Source organism: Chrysemys picta, chromosome 21, assembly GCF_011386835.1.
Source record: "Chrysemys picta bellii isolate R12L10 chromosome 21, ASM1138683v2, whole genome shotgun sequence".
NCBI lineage: Eukaryota > Metazoa > Chordata > Testudines > Emydidae > Chrysemys > Chrysemys picta.
In genome coordinates this window covers 18,559,008-18,578,477 of record NC_088811.1, presented here as the reverse complement: position 1 = coordinate 18,578,477, position 19,470 = coordinate 18,559,008, and the positions used below count along the sequence as shown (strand labels likewise).

At 51.1% G+C, this 19,470-nt stretch overlaps 1 protein-coding gene across 2 annotated transcripts in view; it reads left to right on the top strand.

Annotated features, from left to right (window-relative positions):
• Positions 1–1,352: 1,352 nt before the first annotated feature.
• Positions 1,353–19,470, top strand: part of LACTBL1 (lactamase beta like 1) — a 45,390-nt gene continuing 27,272 nt past the window's right edge. The window contains exons 1-6 of one of the 2 annotated variants that reach the window (XM_065575308.1): positions 1,357–1,471; positions 8,649–8,736; positions 12,040–12,213; positions 13,382–13,469; positions 16,925–17,069; positions 18,723–18,832. In XM_065575308.1, coding sequence (XP_065431380.1) covers positions 13,449–13,469; positions 16,925–17,069; positions 18,723–18,832 — 276 coding nt within the window. In that variant the 5' untranslated portion in view covers positions 1,357–1,471; positions 8,649–8,736; positions 12,040–12,213; positions 13,382–13,448. Of the gene's footprint in view, positions 1,472–8,648; positions 8,737–12,039; positions 12,214–13,381; positions 13,470–16,924; positions 17,070–18,722; positions 18,833–19,470 lie in introns of both variants that reach the window. The other variant, XM_065575309.1, reaches the window with a different exon arrangement.

The following is a 19,470-nucleotide window of genomic DNA, read 5'->3' as shown; positions in this document are numbered from 1 at the left end:
CACATGAGGGGTTAATAAAAAATGCAGGATTAAGCCATCAAGTCATCACTGCAAAACCCTGCTGTTAGCCACAGGGAAGGGCCCAGACAGCCGCTCCTTGGCAATAAAATGAGGGGTAATTTCATCCAGGCACCTGCTGCTGACCCATTTAAAGAGCCCCGAGGCAAGGCAGTGTGGGCTGCTGTTGCCTGAAGCCTTTGGCATCTGGGGGGCCTGTTGGCAGGGGGAGATGCTTGTAGATATCCCGGTACCTTTCTCTTTGACAAGGGGGTGCGTGTTCTCTACCTTCCCCCATGCTCAGCTGCTGGAAGGGAATAAGGGATGGGTTCCTCCTAGAACAAGGCCCGGCCTCTGTTATTCATAGGGCTCTGGGGATGGCCTGGGTGAGTCAGAAACGCAGAGGTGTCAGGAGTCAGGCAGGAGGGGGTCCCCTCTGCTGCTCAGGCTGTAACCGTTCCCGTCCGCGGGAAGGGGCCTTGGCCAGTAAATTCCCAATTCAAGCTCCAGTGTTCTGCCCACAGATGGCAGCACAGCCCTACAGTTTGCCAGACGGGGATTGCCGGAGGCTTCCTGGAGCCGGGGAAATGCAGCGCTGAGCTGACTGGGCAGGCAGGGCAGACTCCTTGTGTCAGCTCTTACATCTGTGCCAAGCGGGTGTCACACACTGCCAGCTCAGAGTGCTTCCTGCCCTCCCCTGCCACGGCCGCCTTTACCCCAGGCGGCACTCACTCTGCCCAGGTGGGCACAGTGACAGGGCCAAGGAGCCCCGGGAGCTTCGCCTTCCACTTTCACATGACCCAGCGCTTTCCCCTTGGACGCAGGTTTTGTTGCCACTCCTGGCCTGAAGCGCCCATCCCACACGGATCCTGCGCGTGCCACAGGCTCTCCCTCTGCATGCACGTGCCAGGCTCTCCTCTGCTCCAGGCACTACAGTGGGAGCAGTAAACTGGTTTCCAGGTGACCCACCACAAATACCACATAGAAAATGAAGTGTCCGGGCCCTCCAAGCTGGGCATGCACTCCCTTGTGGCTCTGATCGTTAAACACACTAGGCATGCAATTGTGCCCCTACCTAGTGTGTAGTTATCACAGCCTGGTGTGCAAATCATATACCTTTGCACACAAATGGCCATAATTAATTCTTCCTCCTGTCAATGTGTCAATGTGCATGTAGTGGGGTGGTTACCCCGCTCCTGACCTGAAGGGCTTAAAACAGCCCTGGGGGAAGGTTGTGGCTGGGAGCACTAAGCTGGGCTGATTGGGAAGCTGCTGCAGCTGGGCCACACCCCAATCAGATCTCAGCTGGCCAGTATATAAAAAGGCTGTGAGCCAGAGGCTAAGAGTCTCTCTCTGCCTTCAGAGGGAGATGGGCCTGGCTGCAGGAAGCTAGAGACAGGGTACCTGAGTGGAGCAGGGCTGGGGAGCTCCAGCCTGGAAAGCCCCAGGCTGCGGCCTAGCATAAGGCCAACAGGTACTGGGGGTTGCGGAGGGCAGCCCAGGGCTAGGCCAAGGCAGCAGGTCCAAACCCAACCTTGCCTGTGATGAGTGGCCTATACTGCAGTCTGCCCCAGGGTGTGGGGGGTAGTTGGTGACTGGCAGTGGCCTTATTCTGAGGGGAGGTGGGGTTAGTGGGTGGGGGTTCCCTGGGGAGGGGAGACCCTAGTACTGAGGGGTTACTGCCAGGGGGCAGCACCCCAGGTAAAAGGGCACCAGGGGCCGGAGGACAGGCAGACCACTGGGCTGCAGGGGGTGCTCCAATACTGAAATGAGCTAATTCCTGGTGATGACCAGCAGGAGGCGCTGCAGGAGTGAGTCCACTCCTCTACAGTGCACAATCATGGCAATTGCCTGTATAAGTGAGAGACACAATTGTGCTCTTAACTGGCTTGAAAATGTGTCTTTGAGACATCAAGAAAATGGTTCTGCGCTTCTGGGCATCATGCTGGTGAGCAGGGAAATCTGTGCTGTGCTGCCACCACATGGTGACAAGCTGCTGTCACCTGCCCTCTTGCCCCCCAACACCCCACCATCATGTGAGTGAAGAGAATGTTGACAGTGGGGCAACCCAAAAATGCTGCTCTGGTCTCGCAGAGGAAAAGTTTCTACCTCTGCACAGGGAAAGGACCCTGGGGGCTTTGGGGCCTTGGTTGTCAGGGGCCCTGTCAATAGGGTAAGGGACACTGCCAATGGGATCCCAATGCATCAATGCCTGACGAGAGAGGGCATTGCCAAGGGAAGCCCAATGCACACACATCTGGAAAGGAACTCCTCTGCAGTGTCAGCCCAGTGTGCAGACACCCAGCATTGGGTGATTGTATTGTGCAGAGCCAGTCCTTAAATGAAAACAACAAGGAGTCTGGTGGTATCTTAAAGACTAACAGAATTATTTGTGCATAAGCTTTTTTGGGCAAAAAACCCCACTTCTTCAGATGCAAGGAGTGAAAATTATAGATACAGGCATAAATATACTGGCACATGAAGAGAAGTTTGCAAATGAATTTTAGCTCTGCAGTTTCTTTGAAGTATGTTTTTAAAGGTTTTTTTGTTGTTGTTGAAGGATGGATACTTTTAAATCTGTTACTGAATGTCCAGGGAGATTGAGGTGTTCTCCTACTGGCTTTTGTATGTTACCATTCCTGATGTCTGATTTGTGTCCATTTATTCTTTTACGTAGAGACTGTCTGGATTGGCCAATGTACATAGCAGAGGGGCATTGCTGGCACATTATGGCATATAGCACATTAGTAGATGTTCAGGTGAATGAGCCCCAGATAGTGTGGCTGATGTGGTTGGGTCCTCTGATAGTGTCGCTAGAGTAGCTATGGGGACAGAGTAGGCAATGAGGTTTGCGACCGGGATTGGTTCCTGGGTTAGTGTTTCTATGGTGTGGTGTGTAGTTGCTGATAAGTATTTGGTTCAGATTGGGGGGCTGTCTGTAAGTGAGGACTGGCCTGTCTCCCAAGGTCTGTGAGAGTGAGGGATCATTTTCCAGGCTAGGCTGTAGATCGTTGATGATGTGCTGGAGAGGTTTTAGCTGGGGGCTGTATGTGATGGCCAGTGGTGTTCTGTTTTCCTTGTTGGGCTGTCCTGTAGTAGGTGACTTCTGGATACCCATCTCGCTCTGTCAATCTGTTTCCTCACTTCCCCAGGTGGATATTGTAGTTTTTAATTTAAGAATGCTTGATAAAGATCTTGTAGGTGTTTCCCTCTCTGTCTGAGGGATTGGAGCAAATGCGGCTGTATCTTAAGGCTTGACTGTAGACAATGGATTGTGTGATGTGTCCTGGATGGAAGCTGGAGGCATGTAGGTAAGTATACTGGTCAGTAGGTTTCCGGTATAGGGTGGTGTTTGTGACATCACTTATTTGCACTGCATTGTCCAGGAAGTGGATCTCTTGTGTGAACTGGTCCAGGCTGAGGTTGATGGTGGGGTGGAAATTGTTGAAATTCAAGTGGAATTCTTCAAGGGCCTCCTTCCCGTGGGTCCATATGATGAAGATATCAATGTAGTACAAGTAGAGTAGGGGCGCTAGGGGACGAGAGCTGAGGAAGCGTTGTTTTGAGTCAGCCATAAAAATGTTGGCCTACTGTGGGGCCAGGCGAGTATCCATAGCAGTGCCACTGACTTGAAGGTATAAGTTGTCCCCAGATCTGAACTGGTTGTGGGTGAGGACAAAGTCACAAAGCTCAGCCACCAGGTGTGCCGTGGCCTCATCAGGGATACTGTTCCTGACAGCTTGTAGTCCATCCTTGTGTGGAATATTGGTGTAAAGAGCTTCTACATCCATGGTGGCCAGGATGGTGTTTTCAGGAAGATCACCGGTGGATTGTAGTTTCCTCAGGAAGTCGGTGGTGTCTCGAAGATAGCTGGGAGTGCTGATAGCGTAGGGTCTGAGGAGAGAGTCCAAATAGCCAGACAATCCTGCTGTAAGAGTGCCAATGCCTGAGATGATGGGACATCCAGGGTTTCCAGGTTTGTGGATCTTGGGTAGCAGATAGAATACCCCTGGTTGGGGCTCTGGGGGTGTGTCTGTGTAGATTTGTTCCTGTGCTATAGCAGGGAGTTTCTTGAGCAGATGGTGCAGTTTCTTTTGTTACTCCTCAGTGGGATCGGAGGATAGTGGCCTGTAGAATGTGGTCTTGGAGAGTTGCCTGGCAGCTTCCTGTTCATAATCCGACCTGTTCACGATGACTCCTTTGTCAGTCCCTTTGATTATAATGTCAGTTGTTTCTGAGGCTGTGGATGGCATTGAGTTTTGTACAGCTGAGGTTATGGGGCAAGTGATGCTATTTGTTCACACTTTCAGCCCGTGCACATCTGTGGAAGCACTCTATGTAGAAGTCCAGTCTGTCACTTCCTCCGTCAGGAGGAGACCACACAGAATTCTTCTTCTTGTAGTGTTGATAGGAGGGTTCTTGTGGGTCAGTGCACTGTTCAGTGGTGTGTTGAAAATATTCCTTGAGTCAGAGATGGTGAAAGTAGGCTTCCAGATCACCGCAGAACTGTCTCTTGTTGTGGGGCAGAAAGAGAGCCCCTGAGATAGGACAGACTCTTCTGCTGGGCTAAGTGTGTGGTTGGATAGATTAACAATATTGTTGGGTGAGTTAAGGGTACCACTGTTGTAGCCCCCATGGCATGTAGGAGTTTAGATAGTTTACTGTCCTTTTTCCTCTGTAGAGAAGTAAAGTGTGCGTTGTAAATGGCTTGTCTCGTTTTTGCAAAGTCCAGCCATGTGGAAGTTTGTGTGGAAGGTTGGTTTTGTATGAGAGTCTCCAGTTTTGAGAGCTCATTCTTGATCCTTAAATGAGATGCTAGACTCTAGCCTCCGTCCACCTCTGGTGGCTGCACAGCAGGACGCAAAAAGACCCCATGATTTTATCACAAGAATTGCAATATTTGATGTCTTCCTTAAAGCCCCAGCTCTTGAAGTCAGGCGAGGACAGGAGAATCTCCGCTTTTATTTTTAAAAGGCAGGTTTCTAGATCTCCTAGTTGCAGAGAAAAGCTGAAAAACATAAGCCTAGTGTGCCTTGAAGGTGCCCAAACCAGAAGGAACAGGAGTACTTGTGGCACCTTAGAGACTAACAAATTTATTAGAGCATAAGCTTTCGTGGACTACAGCCCACTTCTTCGGATGCAGAAGGAAAAGTCCCACTAGTTACTTTTAAAAATGTTATGTTTTTAAGCAAATCTCATGAATTTGGGGTACTGTGTCATGATTTCTGAACACACTGTGTGTTCGTGACCCTAGGGTGGAAAACATCTGCCACAGTCACTGTACTGCTCTGAGACAGCCTGGGTAGCAAACGGCACTGGCAGTGGCTGGAGGGGCTGCAGGTAGCAACTTACACCTGTCCAACTGCACACACAGGTATTCATGCATGCATTCACATGTGCACACACACACAGACATGCACGGGCATGCATTCACATGCATACACACACAGGCACACAGATGCACATGAACACACACACACATTCTCCCGCTGACTGTATTCCACCTGCACTCAGCCCTGCCAACCCAAGTCAACCTCTCCCAGCTCAGAACCTCCCTGTCCCCCTCAGCTCCCTCCAAACCAACCCTTCCCCTGAATCCCCCCTCCAAAACTCCCCATTCCCCTCAGCTCCCTCCAGTCCAGCTCTTCTCCCCCCCGCCCCCCAGAACCACCCCATCAGGGCCGGCTCCAGGGTTTTTGCTGCCCCAAGCAGTGGGGGGGGGAAAAAAGTCGCGATCGGCGGCAGCTCCACCGTGCTGCTTTCTTCTTCGGCAGCAATTCGGCGGCGGGTCCCTCTCCGAGGGAAGGAGCTGCTGCCGAATTGCCGCCGAAGAGCCCAATGTGCCGCCCCTTCCCCTTGGCCGCCCCAAGCACTTGCTTGCTGGGCTGGGGCCTGGAGCCGGCCCTGCACCCCCTACCCCACTGTTGTCTCGCCGCCAAGCTCTGAAGGCAATACTGCAACCCCCCTTCAATAACCTTGTGACCCCTGCACAGCCTCCCTTTGGGTCCGAAACCAAAGAGTTACAACACTGAAATGTCACATTTAAATATCTGAAATTGTGAAATTTGATTTTTAAAATCCTATGACTTTAACCAAAATGGACGTGAATTTGGTAGGGCCCTACTCATCATGTGAACACAGCCTTGCTTTGCATGGCATTCTTGGGGGTGTCCCCGTGTCCTTTGCTTCGCCACTAAGCAGGGTGCAGTCTGGGGTTATTTTTGCTGTGAATTGTAGCATGTCAAGTGGGTTCTAATTTTTCTAAAAAATCCCATCTGTCCAAGGTCTCTGCCCCAGGCCTTCTTTCTGGGTGGGTTCAAGCCATTTTCAAATTGCTGGCTGCCAGCCTAGCCCCAACAATGCACACACCGCTACGGTGACAAGCTGGAATACACAGCAGCTCCTTAGACTTTATCACACAGCCTAAGCCAGACCAATTCGGCATTGGACTTTGGCTGTCACACCACCAAGCAGATGATGCGGGAGCAGCGGCAGCTTGTCTAGAAGTAGGAGAATACTCTGAAGTGATGGCGGCAGGACAAGAAGGACGAGAACAATGCCGAGCTGTATTGGAGGATAGCCATGGTAGCATTGGCAGTGGCGAGCAGCAGCACAGGTTAACCATGATGAATACGTACATATCCACAGAGTTCAGGCAGGCTGGTATCTGGCACAGCGCCCATTCTGCCACTCGCTGCTGCCCATGCTCCTGCATCTGTTACTATGCTAGCTGGATGAGTTAGTGTGGTGTCTACACACGCTGGGAATCACACCCCAGCTCTGAGTGTAGATGAAGCCCTAGGCTGGTGAGCCACGGGGGACAGTTAGAGCTGGTGACGGATGTTCTGATAAAACGTTTTTCATTGGACAATGCCAATCTGTCAAAGTCGACTCTTCCGGCAGGAACGTATTAGTTTAATGAATTTTTCCATTCAAAAAATATTTTAAAGAAGCACTTCGAAAATGTCCTGCTTTGACATTTTCAGGATTAAATCTTTTGATTTTTTTTGGTTCAAAACAAATTTTTTGTGTTAAAAATATCTAAAAATAGAAAAGTCAAAAATGCAACAAAACTTTTCAATTTTCCCAACACATTTTTTTCCTCAAATGTCAAAATTTTGACTTTTATTCCAATTTGTGATGGGGGGGGGGGGGGGGAAATTGCAATCTCTTGAAAGGCAACCTGTTTAACATCAGCTCTGGGTGACAGTGAAAGCAGAGTTATTGTGGGGGGTCTGCTCCATCTCCTTTGGGAATGAACAGGCAGAGGAAGGCCTCTTTCTGGCACCACGGGTGGCACGTTATATGGGCCTCTGGTGCCCGTGCTCCAGCAAATTCAGGGTATAAGGGCCCAATTCCACCAATGTTTGGGGCTGGGTCTCTCCCCCAACCCTGCCTGCTGCCCCTCCCCCACACGCCTCCCCCGGAGTGTCCATGCCTGTGCCCTGGGCTGCGGGCGGCTGCCCTGCCGCTCCGTGCTGCGCTCCCTCTCCGGCTGCTGCTGACTACAAAAGGGAGCCGCACCGGCAACAGGCTGAGGCAGCGGTGCAGTCGCTGCCTGCGGAGGGAGGAGGTGCACACATGCGGGCAGCCCTCTCCCCACCAGCACCCACTGCAGTGGGGGCGACGGGGCTTCCTGGACCTGGAGGGGCCCGGCCCCTAGGAACACGTGCAGTGATGTTGCCAGGTGTGTGTGCTGCTGGGGGGAAGAAGGGGGCCCCTCCCCCGGAGCTGGGGGGACTGTGGAGGGGAGAGGGCTGAGGGGGACTATGGAGTCCTCTCTGGCCCCAGCCCCAGGGCAGCCTGCCTGCACCCCAAACTCCTCATCCCCTGCCCCACCCCAGAGCCCTCACCCCAGCCAGAGCCCTCATCCTCCCATTTTTACATTATTTTAAAATATATATTGGCTTACAAGGCAGGTATGGGGCGAGGTGGAACTTGGACCTGTTCTGAGCACCACCAAAAATTATACAAACCTGTCGCCCCTGTCTGGCACTGGTGCAGGCCTTTCATCTGGGAACATTAGGGTTTTGAATTCATTTCAATTGGATCCCACAGGTGGAGACCACTGGCAAGTGCAGGCCATGGCTCCATGGTGAGGCCTGCTGTGGCCAATGGCGGCCAGTGCTCTTGGCAAACATACCCACTGCTGCCAATGCCAGAGATGGAGGGGCTGTGTGGCTGCCTGCAGAAGAACTGCTGCAGAGAACAGCACCTCCTATTAATTCACTGAAACCTGTTGACCTTTCAGAGATGTGTAGGCTGAGATGAATGGACAAGACCGCACCTGGGAGTCACTAGTGATCAATGCAAGCACTGGGAGATGGATCTGGAGAGCACAGAGGGGGTGTGACTGTCTCACAGAGATGGAGCTTGTCAGCCTGGCCTTTCTGGGAACAGTGAAATTGCACAAGTGTCTGACGAGACCCAGACCCCTCAGCATGCTCCGCAGTGACTGTCACAGCCACTCAGCCTACGTGCCTATCATTCACGGGATTTGCAAGGCAGATGGGAAGAAGACGGCTCCCTGTTCACTTTCATGCTCTTCTCCACTGGTCCCGTAGTGTAAGGGGTGTTGGGGTGAGGGGATTCCATCCTGTTGCCCATGCTCTCCTCAGGTGTGGTACTCACGCAGCTCTGCTTGCTCATAGGGCCGAAAACCCTCTGCCTGGACTTCATGCTCCCATCACTGATGCACTTCTATGCCTGCGGCAGTTGAAGCTGTGGAAGATCCCATGGGTGAGGGAAAACGTGCAGCAGCCTCCTGGACGTGGCCTGTGGGGAGCTGCTGCTGCTGAAGAGGAGCCTGGGTCTGAGAGAGAGAGAGAAAATAGATCAATATCACAGGACTGTTTCTAAGGGACTGTGCTAGAGACAAGGGGTGGATTACCAGAGCCATGTCTTCCATTTAGCAATAACAGCCATTAAACTCCTTGTTGCCATGGGACTGCCATTTCCCGAGGCGATACCCATTATCAGGGAACTGCCTGCCAGCAGGCAGTTAACAAGGGAGCTTGGAAATGGCCTAGTAAAAATCTAGGCCCCCTGCAGACTTCTGAGGCTTGTGTGAAATAGAACAGGGACCCCTGGGCTACATACGGCTGTGATCTATACAGATGCAGGGCAGCTGATAGCACATCCACCACTCCCCCAAATGAGGGAATCTCCTTTCAGACCTACCGCAAGAGGCTTAGTTTGGACCAGCGATGGCTTTAGCAGGGCTGCCTGGGTGCAACTACCCCCTCAGAAACCCCTCCTGCAGGGGTGGCCTGGCTCCCTGGTTAGAGCACTGTGACCTGGTGGCATCAACCACTCACAGCAGCACCCTTTATTCTGACACTGCAACCCCAATCCCCCCTCGCTGCGGTGTGGAGGGGAGCGCCCCAGCCCCAAGGGACAGGAACTGATGCAGCAGGGTGAGGGTGGGGTGAGTTTACTCCTCATCCCCATTCCAAGGCCTCCTCTCTGTGCTGGGCCGGGTTTAAGATTTGTTTGTGGTGCCAGGCGGAGGGTGGTGGTGCAGGCAGTTGGTGCCCCTTGGCAGGGCGAGGAGGAGGCGGCGGCAGTGGAGGAGTGCACCCACTGAATCAGGAGGATCTTTCTGCCACTGTTCTGGACACTAATAAATAACCCCATTCCCCACCAAGCCCCTCCCAGGCCCTAGAGAGCTCCTCCTCTTCCCACACGTGGGGCACCAGGACTTGTTCACACCTTTTACTGGCACTAATGGCCCACGCAAACCCTGACGGAGAGCTCTGGGCTGTGCCCAAATGGCAGAAGCTGCACGGACATGCCCCAAATCAGGCTTTGGTTCCTGTGTCCATCTCCATAACAGTGCTGAGTAAACCCAAAGAAACATCTCCCCAGTCACCTGCTGCATCTCCCCTAAACAATACAGCTAATCATGACAAGTACCTCCCAGCAATCCACAGGACACGCTCCATGCTAGACTCACTTTCACCTGTCCACCCCAACACCTCTGCCAGGAAACTTCCTCCTGCAACTCCATGTTGGAGATGGAACTGAGAAAAGAGAGTCCTTGCACAGCAGCAGTCAGGGGACTACAGACAGTTTGTCACCCTGGCCTGGCTCAAGTGGCGTTGGTTTTGTTAGCAAAATCCATAGTTTCCCTAGAGATGGCGTTTGCTATTCTCCAGCCCATACTCTCTGAGGGGAGGTGCCTGGGGACGGGGTGCAGGGTTGCTCTGTTAGGGGCAAAGAGGCAGTGGCACAGTAGAGCAGCCAGTGTTTCAGAAATGGGCTCTGAGCAGAGGAAAATCCCCCCCTGTACCTGTCCAATCCTGCCTGGCTGTCAAATCTTCTGACATTGAACATTCATTTTTGCCCAGATGTGTGGTGCTCTCCTTGTGGTCCTCCTGAAAGCTGCAATAGTGTCCAAAGAGTCCATCTAAATCCTTCAGGACAGTCATTTCCTAGGATAATGGCAACTCCAATGATGGCATCTTCCAGACACTCATAACCAGCCTGGGCAAAGAAAATGCACTTCTGAGGCAATACTTGCCCTAAACACTGGATATCTGCCTCCAGACACCCAATTACAGGCATATCTAATCTGTTAGGTGCTATCAACTTTACCAAGTGGGCATCCCCTATAGCATGAGGTCTTTCAAAGTTCTTATAAAAGTAACTTGCCTTCATGGTGGTGACTTCAGACCTTGTGTCATGTAAAGACCATGTCTGCACCCCTCCAATTGCCACTTCCACGATGGGGCTGGCTCCAAAAGCTCTGGCTTTCTTTTCCTCTATCCGGGGACTGTCCATAGTTCTAGCCATGGTAAACCCACCCTCAACGAAGTAGTGGGTGTCTCATCCCCTTTTTGAGAGTTTCTTCTGCCCTCACTTGAATTTTGAACTTCAAATCTCTCCCTATCAGGAGAGGAAATTCTTCCTTGATCCTTTCAGTTACGTGGGGATTCTCTCCAGATGTGATCGGACTTGTGGCATCCACAGCAAACTAGGTTGTCCTAGTCATCTCTTAATAGAGATGTCCTGACATTTTCTGCCCCTCAGCATGCATTGTTTGCTTTTGGTCTCAGTGAAATATTTGATTGATGCACTGTTTTAAACAGCTCTTCTTGTTGATCACGAAGTCTTTGTTCAAACTCTCAAAGACAGTGCTTGTATTCTCCAAATCCACCAGGATAGCTTGGATAACGCCTTCATTTTTTTCCTCTAACTATTTTATTTCCAACTTCTTCAATATTCTTTTCATCCTCCTCAGACCCTCAAAGGCTTCCCTCATCAGGTCAGGAAAAGTCAATGTAGGCTGCTCCTTGAATCTCCTCTTCATTCCATGTCTTAAATCATCATCCCTCAGTCCTATCACGTCAGGATGGCATCTGGGTCCATCATTCCCCATACACATTAATCAGCAACTTGAAAATGTTGTTTGTACTCTCCTCTCTGGAAGGAATGGCCCTATGCGTTGCCCCACTGGCAGCAGGCCCAGAATAGTTGAGGAAGGGCATTCAGCTCCTCTGTTTTCATTGCTGGAGGGCAGCAAGACTGGAGCCCCTTGGATTCTGAAGTGTACGAAGGGAGGATCATCTATGGGTCAGTCTACACTATGGGATGGGGGTGTGAGTCCTCTGCTTATGTACACTGAACTAGTGGGAATACAGATATCCGTGTAGCTACGGTAGCATGGGTAGTGGCAGCAGAGGCATGGCTGAGTCATGCCGAGTACATACCCACCGGTTTCAGGCTGTGTCCACGAGCCGAGAATCACACCCCTAGCTCGTTGTGTGGACATGGCCTAAGAGTGAGCACAAGGGATGGGGAATCAGGACTCCTGGGTTCAGGGCCTGGCTCTGCCACTGATTCTGCATGTGGCCTCGGGCAGATTACTTCCCGCCCCTCTGCCCCAGCACCAGGGGTATCTATAAAGAGCTTCCCAAGGGTGTGCGCTGGGGATTAATGAATGTTTCATCCCTGTGGCATGTTAAAACCAGCCACTCCTGCAATCCCCACTCTGCCCTTGTTGCATTCCATGAGAATAGAAATGCCACTCTTTTTTGGCAGCTTCCCTGGACAGATGTTCCATCCCCTATGCAAGGGTGAGGCAGAGGGAATAATCTGCACTGAGAGGCTGCCTGCTGGGATTAGTGCTCCAGCCACTCTTAACAACATCTGCAGCAGCAGGAAAGCCCCAAATTCATCAGCACTGGAACCTGGAAGACGACAGCAGCGAGGCGGGTAAGAGCTTTCCAAGGTTCTTTTACCCACCGCGGAAATCACTGCTAATGGGAAGCAAGGACAGGAGAGGAGGGAAGCTTTGGTGGCTTGAGGGGCAGTGATATTATGGTCCCTTGTGCGCTTGGAGCCTGAGACACTGCCCCCAGCCCTGAGAGCACCCAGCTCAATGCCTCCATCTTGGCTTCTCTAATCATAGGTAGCTGAGATGGGTTCATGTCTCTTCAGGTTCAGTAAATGTCCTGCAGAGAGAGGCCAGGGAAGGGGAGGGGTTTAACCACCCCCTGCAGGGCCTGGGTGGGATGAAGGATCATGTCACACCTCGACCAGTGGGGAAGTTTCAGCCTTGAAGAACTCTGTGCTCTAATTCTCTGGGGGAGCTGTGGGGGGAAGGGAGAGGGAGCTGCCGCCGGCCAAGGGACTTTGCGGGCAGGGTCCTGGCAGCAGGAGGGAAAGGGGCCTGGGCAATTTGAAAAGGACTCTGTATTGCTAGCTAGTTCCCTTAGGTCAGTGGTTCTCAACCAGGGGTACATGTACCCTTGGGGGTACACAGAGGTCTTCCAGGGGGACATCAACTCATCTAGATATTTATCTAGTTTTACAACAGGCTACATAAAAAGCTCTAGAGAAGTCAGTGCAAACTAAAATTTCAGACAATGACTTGTTTATACTGCTCTATATACTAGACACTGAATTGTAAATACAATATTTATATTTCAATTCATTTTACATTCAATTTATTTTATAATTATATGGTAAAAATGAGAAAGGAAGCAATTTTTCAGTAAGTGTCCTGTGACACTTTTGTCTGATTTTGTAAGCAAGTAGTTTCTAAGTGAGGTGAAACTTGGGGGTACGCAAGACAAATCAGACTCCTGAAAAGGGTACAGTAGTCTGGAAAGGTTGAGAGCCACTGCTTAGGGGGTGGGCTGGTATCATGCAAAACCAGAGAGAAGCAGACGGTGTGAAGATGCCATCTCTGAGCTCTGGCCCTAGGGTCCAGCTTATTTTCTGGAGCAATCCCCTCTTTCCTGCTTCATCCCCTAGCGCTGGGCTCTCCTGCCCTCACTTTCCATACTCTGGCATCTGGGTTCTCTCTTCCCCTTGCTCAGTCTCGCCCTGCGATCCCTCTCTTTTTTCCCTGTTCTAACCCTTTGTTCCCTGCTCATAGGATTTTCCAGCCCTGGACTTGCGAAAGCCCACCAGCGCTGGTGATGAGAAACGACTCCTAATCAGCCATGGAAGGGTTACAGATACGGGTAAGGCTGAACCTTCCCAACATCCACTGCTCCCATTCCCTTGGCTGCTGATTGTCAGCATCAGATCCCAGGCCAATGGAGAGGAAATAGTCTGACATTGTTGTATCCAAATCAAGTGTGTAGCTCACCAACAAAGGGCTGGGCCTGATTCTCCTGCTTACAGCACTACAACTCCATTGACTCGAATGGGGTTATTCCTCACTAGCTCTGGTGGACGTGAGAGCAGGATCGACCCCGCTGTGTCCCCTGTCTCTGCTCATCTGGGCTTGCTCCTCCTGTGTCTTGTAAATGCACTGGTGCTGTGTGAGTGAGCTACGTGCCACAGACATGGAGATGCTGTCCATCACAGGGGTTAATCGCCTCCCCGCGCAGATGCCAAGAGGAGATGAAGATACTATAAATAGTTTGCAAAGCCCAGCTGGTTTCAGCCCCAATTCACACACATGGCAGATAAGCATTAGACAGAATTAATATTCAATCTCACGGGCACTTTCAACCCTGAGAGAGTGAAAAGCAAATTCCACTCTGGCCCTGTAGCTGTAATCTTCTTGCTGGGTGGAGGGGGGGTGAATTACACTTTCTGGCAGCTCTGGTTGGGTTAAATGGACAGAGAAACACAGACAAAGGAAGAGTCAGCTAGAGAGTGAAGCTCACTCCAGACACTGCCAGAGAGGCCAAGCAGCTCCTCTCTGGGACGGGAGGTTGCAGCTTGGAGCATGGCGAGACAGGGTGCCTGGCAGATCTCTGCTCTGCTGTTGCCACACTTAAGATCAGCTACATCCAGCACATTTTGTGCTTCCTGGCAGTGGCCTGTGTGATTGAGACATCATCTGAGGATGGTACCTGTGAATCCTGTTGGCCCTTAATAACTTGTGATAAGGTCTGTCACCAGCTAAGTGACACAGAAGTGTGAGTGATAATTCACTGGGAGGGACACAGGGAAATATTACACTGCGTGGGGGAAGAGAGGGGTTTAATAGAGGGCGACTTATCTGAACCTCTCCCCAAAATTTGGGGGCTCAGAGAAAATGGGACATGGATCAAATCACCCTGGGGTTTGTCTCTCCCTGACTGTGTGTGTGTGAGAGAGAGAGACACACACACCACAGTGAGACTGAAAGTGTACTGAGCACCAGGGGGTCTCCTCTCCCACTTGGGACTGGAATTGTATGGAATCTCTTTTTTTCATAGAATATCAGAGTTGGAAGGGACCTCAGGAGGTCATCTAGTCCAACCCCCTGCTCAAAGCAGGACCAATTCCCAACTAAATCATCCCAGCCAGGGCTTTCCTTCTCTCTCTCTTTCTTTGTTGATGAATAAGAAGAGATGGGTAGAAGGGTGTGTTTCCCCACAGACTGGGTTGGGAGTTATTTGTGGGTAATTCATTTTCTGTCAATCCCATGGAGAATGAATAGTTCTGTGCAGTCAGTCAGATGTAAGTGCTCAGCATCCCAGTCGATGGCAAGAGGTGTCCCATTCATGTTATTATGTAAGGGCCGTTTGTCTCTGGGTTTGGAAAGCAGGACATAGTCGCTGGTGCTGCAGTGGGACTGGTGGGTGAAGAGATGGGACTGGGGATGTAGGGCTCTTGCCTGCCAGGGGAGGTGAACAAAGGTGGAGTCAGGTGAGAAGGGTTTGGGCGCCCATCACTTTTAGATCAATGTCTAGTGGGCTGCGAAAGTCTGAAGTGCATGAAGTGAGCAGATTGGGGATTACCTCCTCCTCCAAAGATTAAAACCAAGAAAATCCCATTTCACTCTGACGTCAGGGCCCTGGGAGTCACCGGCAGCCATGGGGTGGGGGAAGAAGCCAGGAGGAGACAGGCTGGGCAGGAGTGCATCGGTGAAAAGGCAGCTTTACCATGTGGGAGCTAAAAATGAAAAGTGAGGGCCCTGGTCTGCACTCTCAGCTCCTGCAGCAGGAACATGGCATCTCTTTGCAGCTCTGAGGAGCAGCTCTCCAGCATGGACTAACAGACGGGTAAGAGCGAGCTTTGTCACTCAGGATTGCAGGAGGTGGTGGGGCAGTGGGACCCTAGCAATGGACCTGGCTGATAGCAGCATAGGGTCTGATCAATTCCTTCCACCCATGTGAGCCTTTGTTCCTGTCAGCTAGGGCACAGTACGTTTCTGTGTAGCTCAGGGCTTTGCTGTCTCTCATTGTGGCCCTGGCTTCTCTTTTCTCCTTCTCCCGTATCTATTTATCCTCTTTCCATCACCATCTTCTCTTGTTCTTTCAGACCAGGCCATCTGGACTGAATGGCCTTTGTCCTTCCTCTGTATGTCGTTCTCCCTCCTCACCCCTTCCTGCCCTTCACCCTCACTCCCCCCCCTCGCTGCCTCCATCAGACAGATGACCTGACGTCATCCTTCCTGGTGCATGCTGGTTCGCCCCGTTCCCAGTTCCTGTGGGGAAACTGGGTCTGTAACCGATCCAGAATGGGGTACTTTTCTGGTACATGCGGCTTTCTTTAGTGTTGATGGGTATTCCCCTGGCAGGTGAGAGCTGTCCTTGCTCAGGCAGTTGGAGCATGGAGAATGCAAGTATTCTGGCTGTCAGCTCTTTGGTCCATCCAGCATGCACCAGGATGGGTGATGTCAGGACACATGGCTGACAGAGGCAGGGATAAGGGACAAGGGCTGTTACCTTCCCACTTAGGGATGGAGGAGCCCAGAGCACTATGCAACTTCAAAATCTGCTGTGGAAATGTTTGAAATAGACCAAAAGGTTTCACAAAATATTCGTAACAAACATCTGTTCACATTCAGAAAGTGCCCTGTGAGCTTTGGAGCGGGGAAAGGGGCTAAGTGCTGATGGGGTCTAGGATCCTCAGTCGCACGGGCCAGAGGGTGAGAAAGGGACCTGCAAGTCTGACCGTGGCTTTCTTAGTTCCCTTGATACATGAGAAATGGCTCATGCACCAATAGGTCTGGGAGAAGTCCTGAATCAGCCATCCTAGATTCCAGTCCTGGGGAGGAGACCAGGCTGTAGTATAGTCCCCAGGGCGTGGCTCAGTCTATCCCGATTAGAGAGAAGTGAGAGTGCGGACAATTTGATGCAACTTTTTGTGTGTGTACATCTTGCATGCAAACGACATTGCACACGGCATGACTCAGACTGAAGGTGTGGTGGGGATGCTGGGAATGAGCCATGATTATTCTGTCCCAGGCAGGGCATGATTTAATAGCATGAGCTCGCCTACTGAAACCCAAACCAGCTTTTAAGCGACTTCCAGCACCAGCTGCATCAATGGTGGCATAGATTAGTCACAGAATTTTGTGGCACTTCAGCTGGACACATTATAAGCTATTAATGCCACAGTGATTGCACCAGGAACTCGTGTCCTTACCTGTAGTTCATGTACATACCTAATTTATAAGCACGGGAGGCAGTTCCTCTCTCTCTCTCTGTCCTATAAACAGTACCACTGAAACCCCCATGTCTCTTCTTTGCAGCAGACCTCCAGAGGGAGGAGTCTCCTTAGGCTCTCGATGATGGAAGTGAAGTGGATCCATGTGGCACTAATCTTCTTTTTCCTGCTGTCTGTGGCCATGATGGGCTGCTTCCTGTGGCAGTACAGCCTCCCCAAGGAGGAGCCCGGTGAGTATCCGGCCATCAGCCTGCCCACCGTGGGTCTCCGAACCCAGAGGCCCGACGCCATTGACATCAAGAGGTGGTTGTCTGAATCAGCTGCAGAGTTGAGCGCTACAGTTAGTTGGTTGGACCCAGATACAGCCCTCCCCCTGGCCCCGTGCACTCAGGGCCTGTTTTTCATTACACACAACCTAATTATTTGCCCAGTGGGTTCAATGAGATGGAAGGGTCAAACAGGTGTGAATGAGATTCCAAATGAAAAAGAAAGAGAACCTGCCAGTGATGATAAGAAAGGGTTGCCTCAGGAAGTCAGGTGCTACACTCAGAAGCAAAGTCAGGGGTGGTGAGTAAAGGTGGGGCATGATCAGCCCCCCTACACCTAGCTGGATTCCCTTATACCTGCTAAAACCACGCTGGAGTAATTTACATCCTAAAGAGGGATCAGAATGTGCATGTAAAGCTGTGGGTAGCTACTTTAATGTACACCTGCGTACCTTCTCCTGCTAGCAGCGTTACCTGCTACTCTTCTCTCCTGGCCCCTTGCCATATGGGTCATGCCAGCTTAGACCCCATAGATTCCTCACACTCCGTTACTGGAAACGGAGTGGGACAGATTCAGAGGCAGCACGTGCAGGGATGTAATTCACACACTGGTAAGTGGATGTAAGGCTAGGGGAGCCCAGGGAGTTACAGAGAGACACTTTGAAGAGGTCAGAAGAAGGTATTACACCAACATAGACTCCTTCTAAACTCATTTGGACTCATCTCTGAGTCTGGATCTCACTTTCTTCTTATGGGGCTGCACTGGCCAGAATCTGCCTGAGGTATCATGGTCATTGGTCCACAATGGTCGCAGGCTGTGGGTTCTGCAGTGACATTTCTCCTCTGCTACACAGCACCATAACATGGCACATACCCACCCCAGAGGGGTAAAAGAAGGGGAAATCACAGATATTTTCTTTATAGTGTGCAGGGCTGGGGAGCTGTGCAAATATTGGCCCCCGGTAGGAGAATTCCCATTTTCATTGGGAAATGAGTGTTCTTCCTCTGCACCAAAAATTTAAAATGAGAAGGAAAATTATTGGGCCCCTGATTTCGCCCTGGCCTGGCAGATGGTCAGCTGTCTTCTGTGGGTGGCCCCGTGTGTCCTGTTTTGGAGCTGGTTTGTTTCCTTAGGCATCCAGGTCACTTTCAGGCAGTAGTCACAATATTTCCTGGAAAAGCTTATTTCGGTTTGCTGCTTCCTTCCCTCCCTATGGAGTCACAGTGCCCTACTTTGGGACACAACCTGGTCCCACTGAACTCAACAGCAAATTCCTACTAACTTCAGTAGGACCAGGATTGAGCCCTGTGTCAACGATGCTCTGCCAGCCGCTGTCACTAGCACCCTCAGTCAAGGATTTCCCTCATGTACTCGGTACCTTGCTGGGGTAGATTTGAAACTGCACCAACAACATGTCATGTGCTGAAATTCTGTGTGAGTCGTAGGTCTGTTAGCCCCCTCCTTTGCTTTACACAAGGCCTCTTCCCAGCTGTGGATGGCAAGCTCGGTAAGGTTCGTGGCCTCATCTGCACTTCTGCATTCTGAGTAATCCTCTCTGTAAAACATGTCAGCAAACCCATCCACTCAACCAGCCTCCTCTCTGGAACTATTTCCAGGCCCATCTGCAATGGAGGTGAGATCAGAAGCAATTCAGATGTGTCCCCGCTATCCAGAACCTGTACCACTGGACCACCCAATCCCAGTCCTGAAGGATGCGCTGGAGAAGGTCTGTGGGGATGGCATGGATGGGAGTGTATATGTCTTAACCTCAGTGACCTGTAGGTGTAGGGAAGAGAGTCTAGGAATGTAGGAAGGAAGAGATCTGGGTTCTTCAGTCTCCTGGGCTGGTCAGAATCAGTGTCATATTAGGACAGGTGACTGTCTCGAGTGTATCCAGGACCAGCTGAACTCTAAGCCCTCCCATAGTCTTGGTTATCCTCTGGATAACCCAGTAACAACAACATCCAGTTTGAGGAGCACAACTCCACACTTCCCTTTCTGGTGCCGGACTCCTTCACAGGAAAATATGAGTGTTTCTCTGTGACTTCAGTGGGAAGCACTTGGATGTGTGGAAAGGTGAGCAGGGCTCTGGGAAAGAAGAGGCAAACTACCAGAAGCTTCTGGAGATTAGTGTGGCCCTCTGATGTAATTCTTATTCCTAATTACATGGATATATAAACACAGGAGTCTCAAGTAGGAGAAGAGAGGTTATTTTACCTCTGTATTTGGAACAGGTGTCCAATTCTAGTGCCCACAATTCAAGGAGGATGTTGATAAATTGGAGAAGGTTCAGAGAAGAGCCATGAGAATGATTAAACAATTAGAAAACAGGCCTTATAGTGATAAACTCAAGGAGCTCAATCT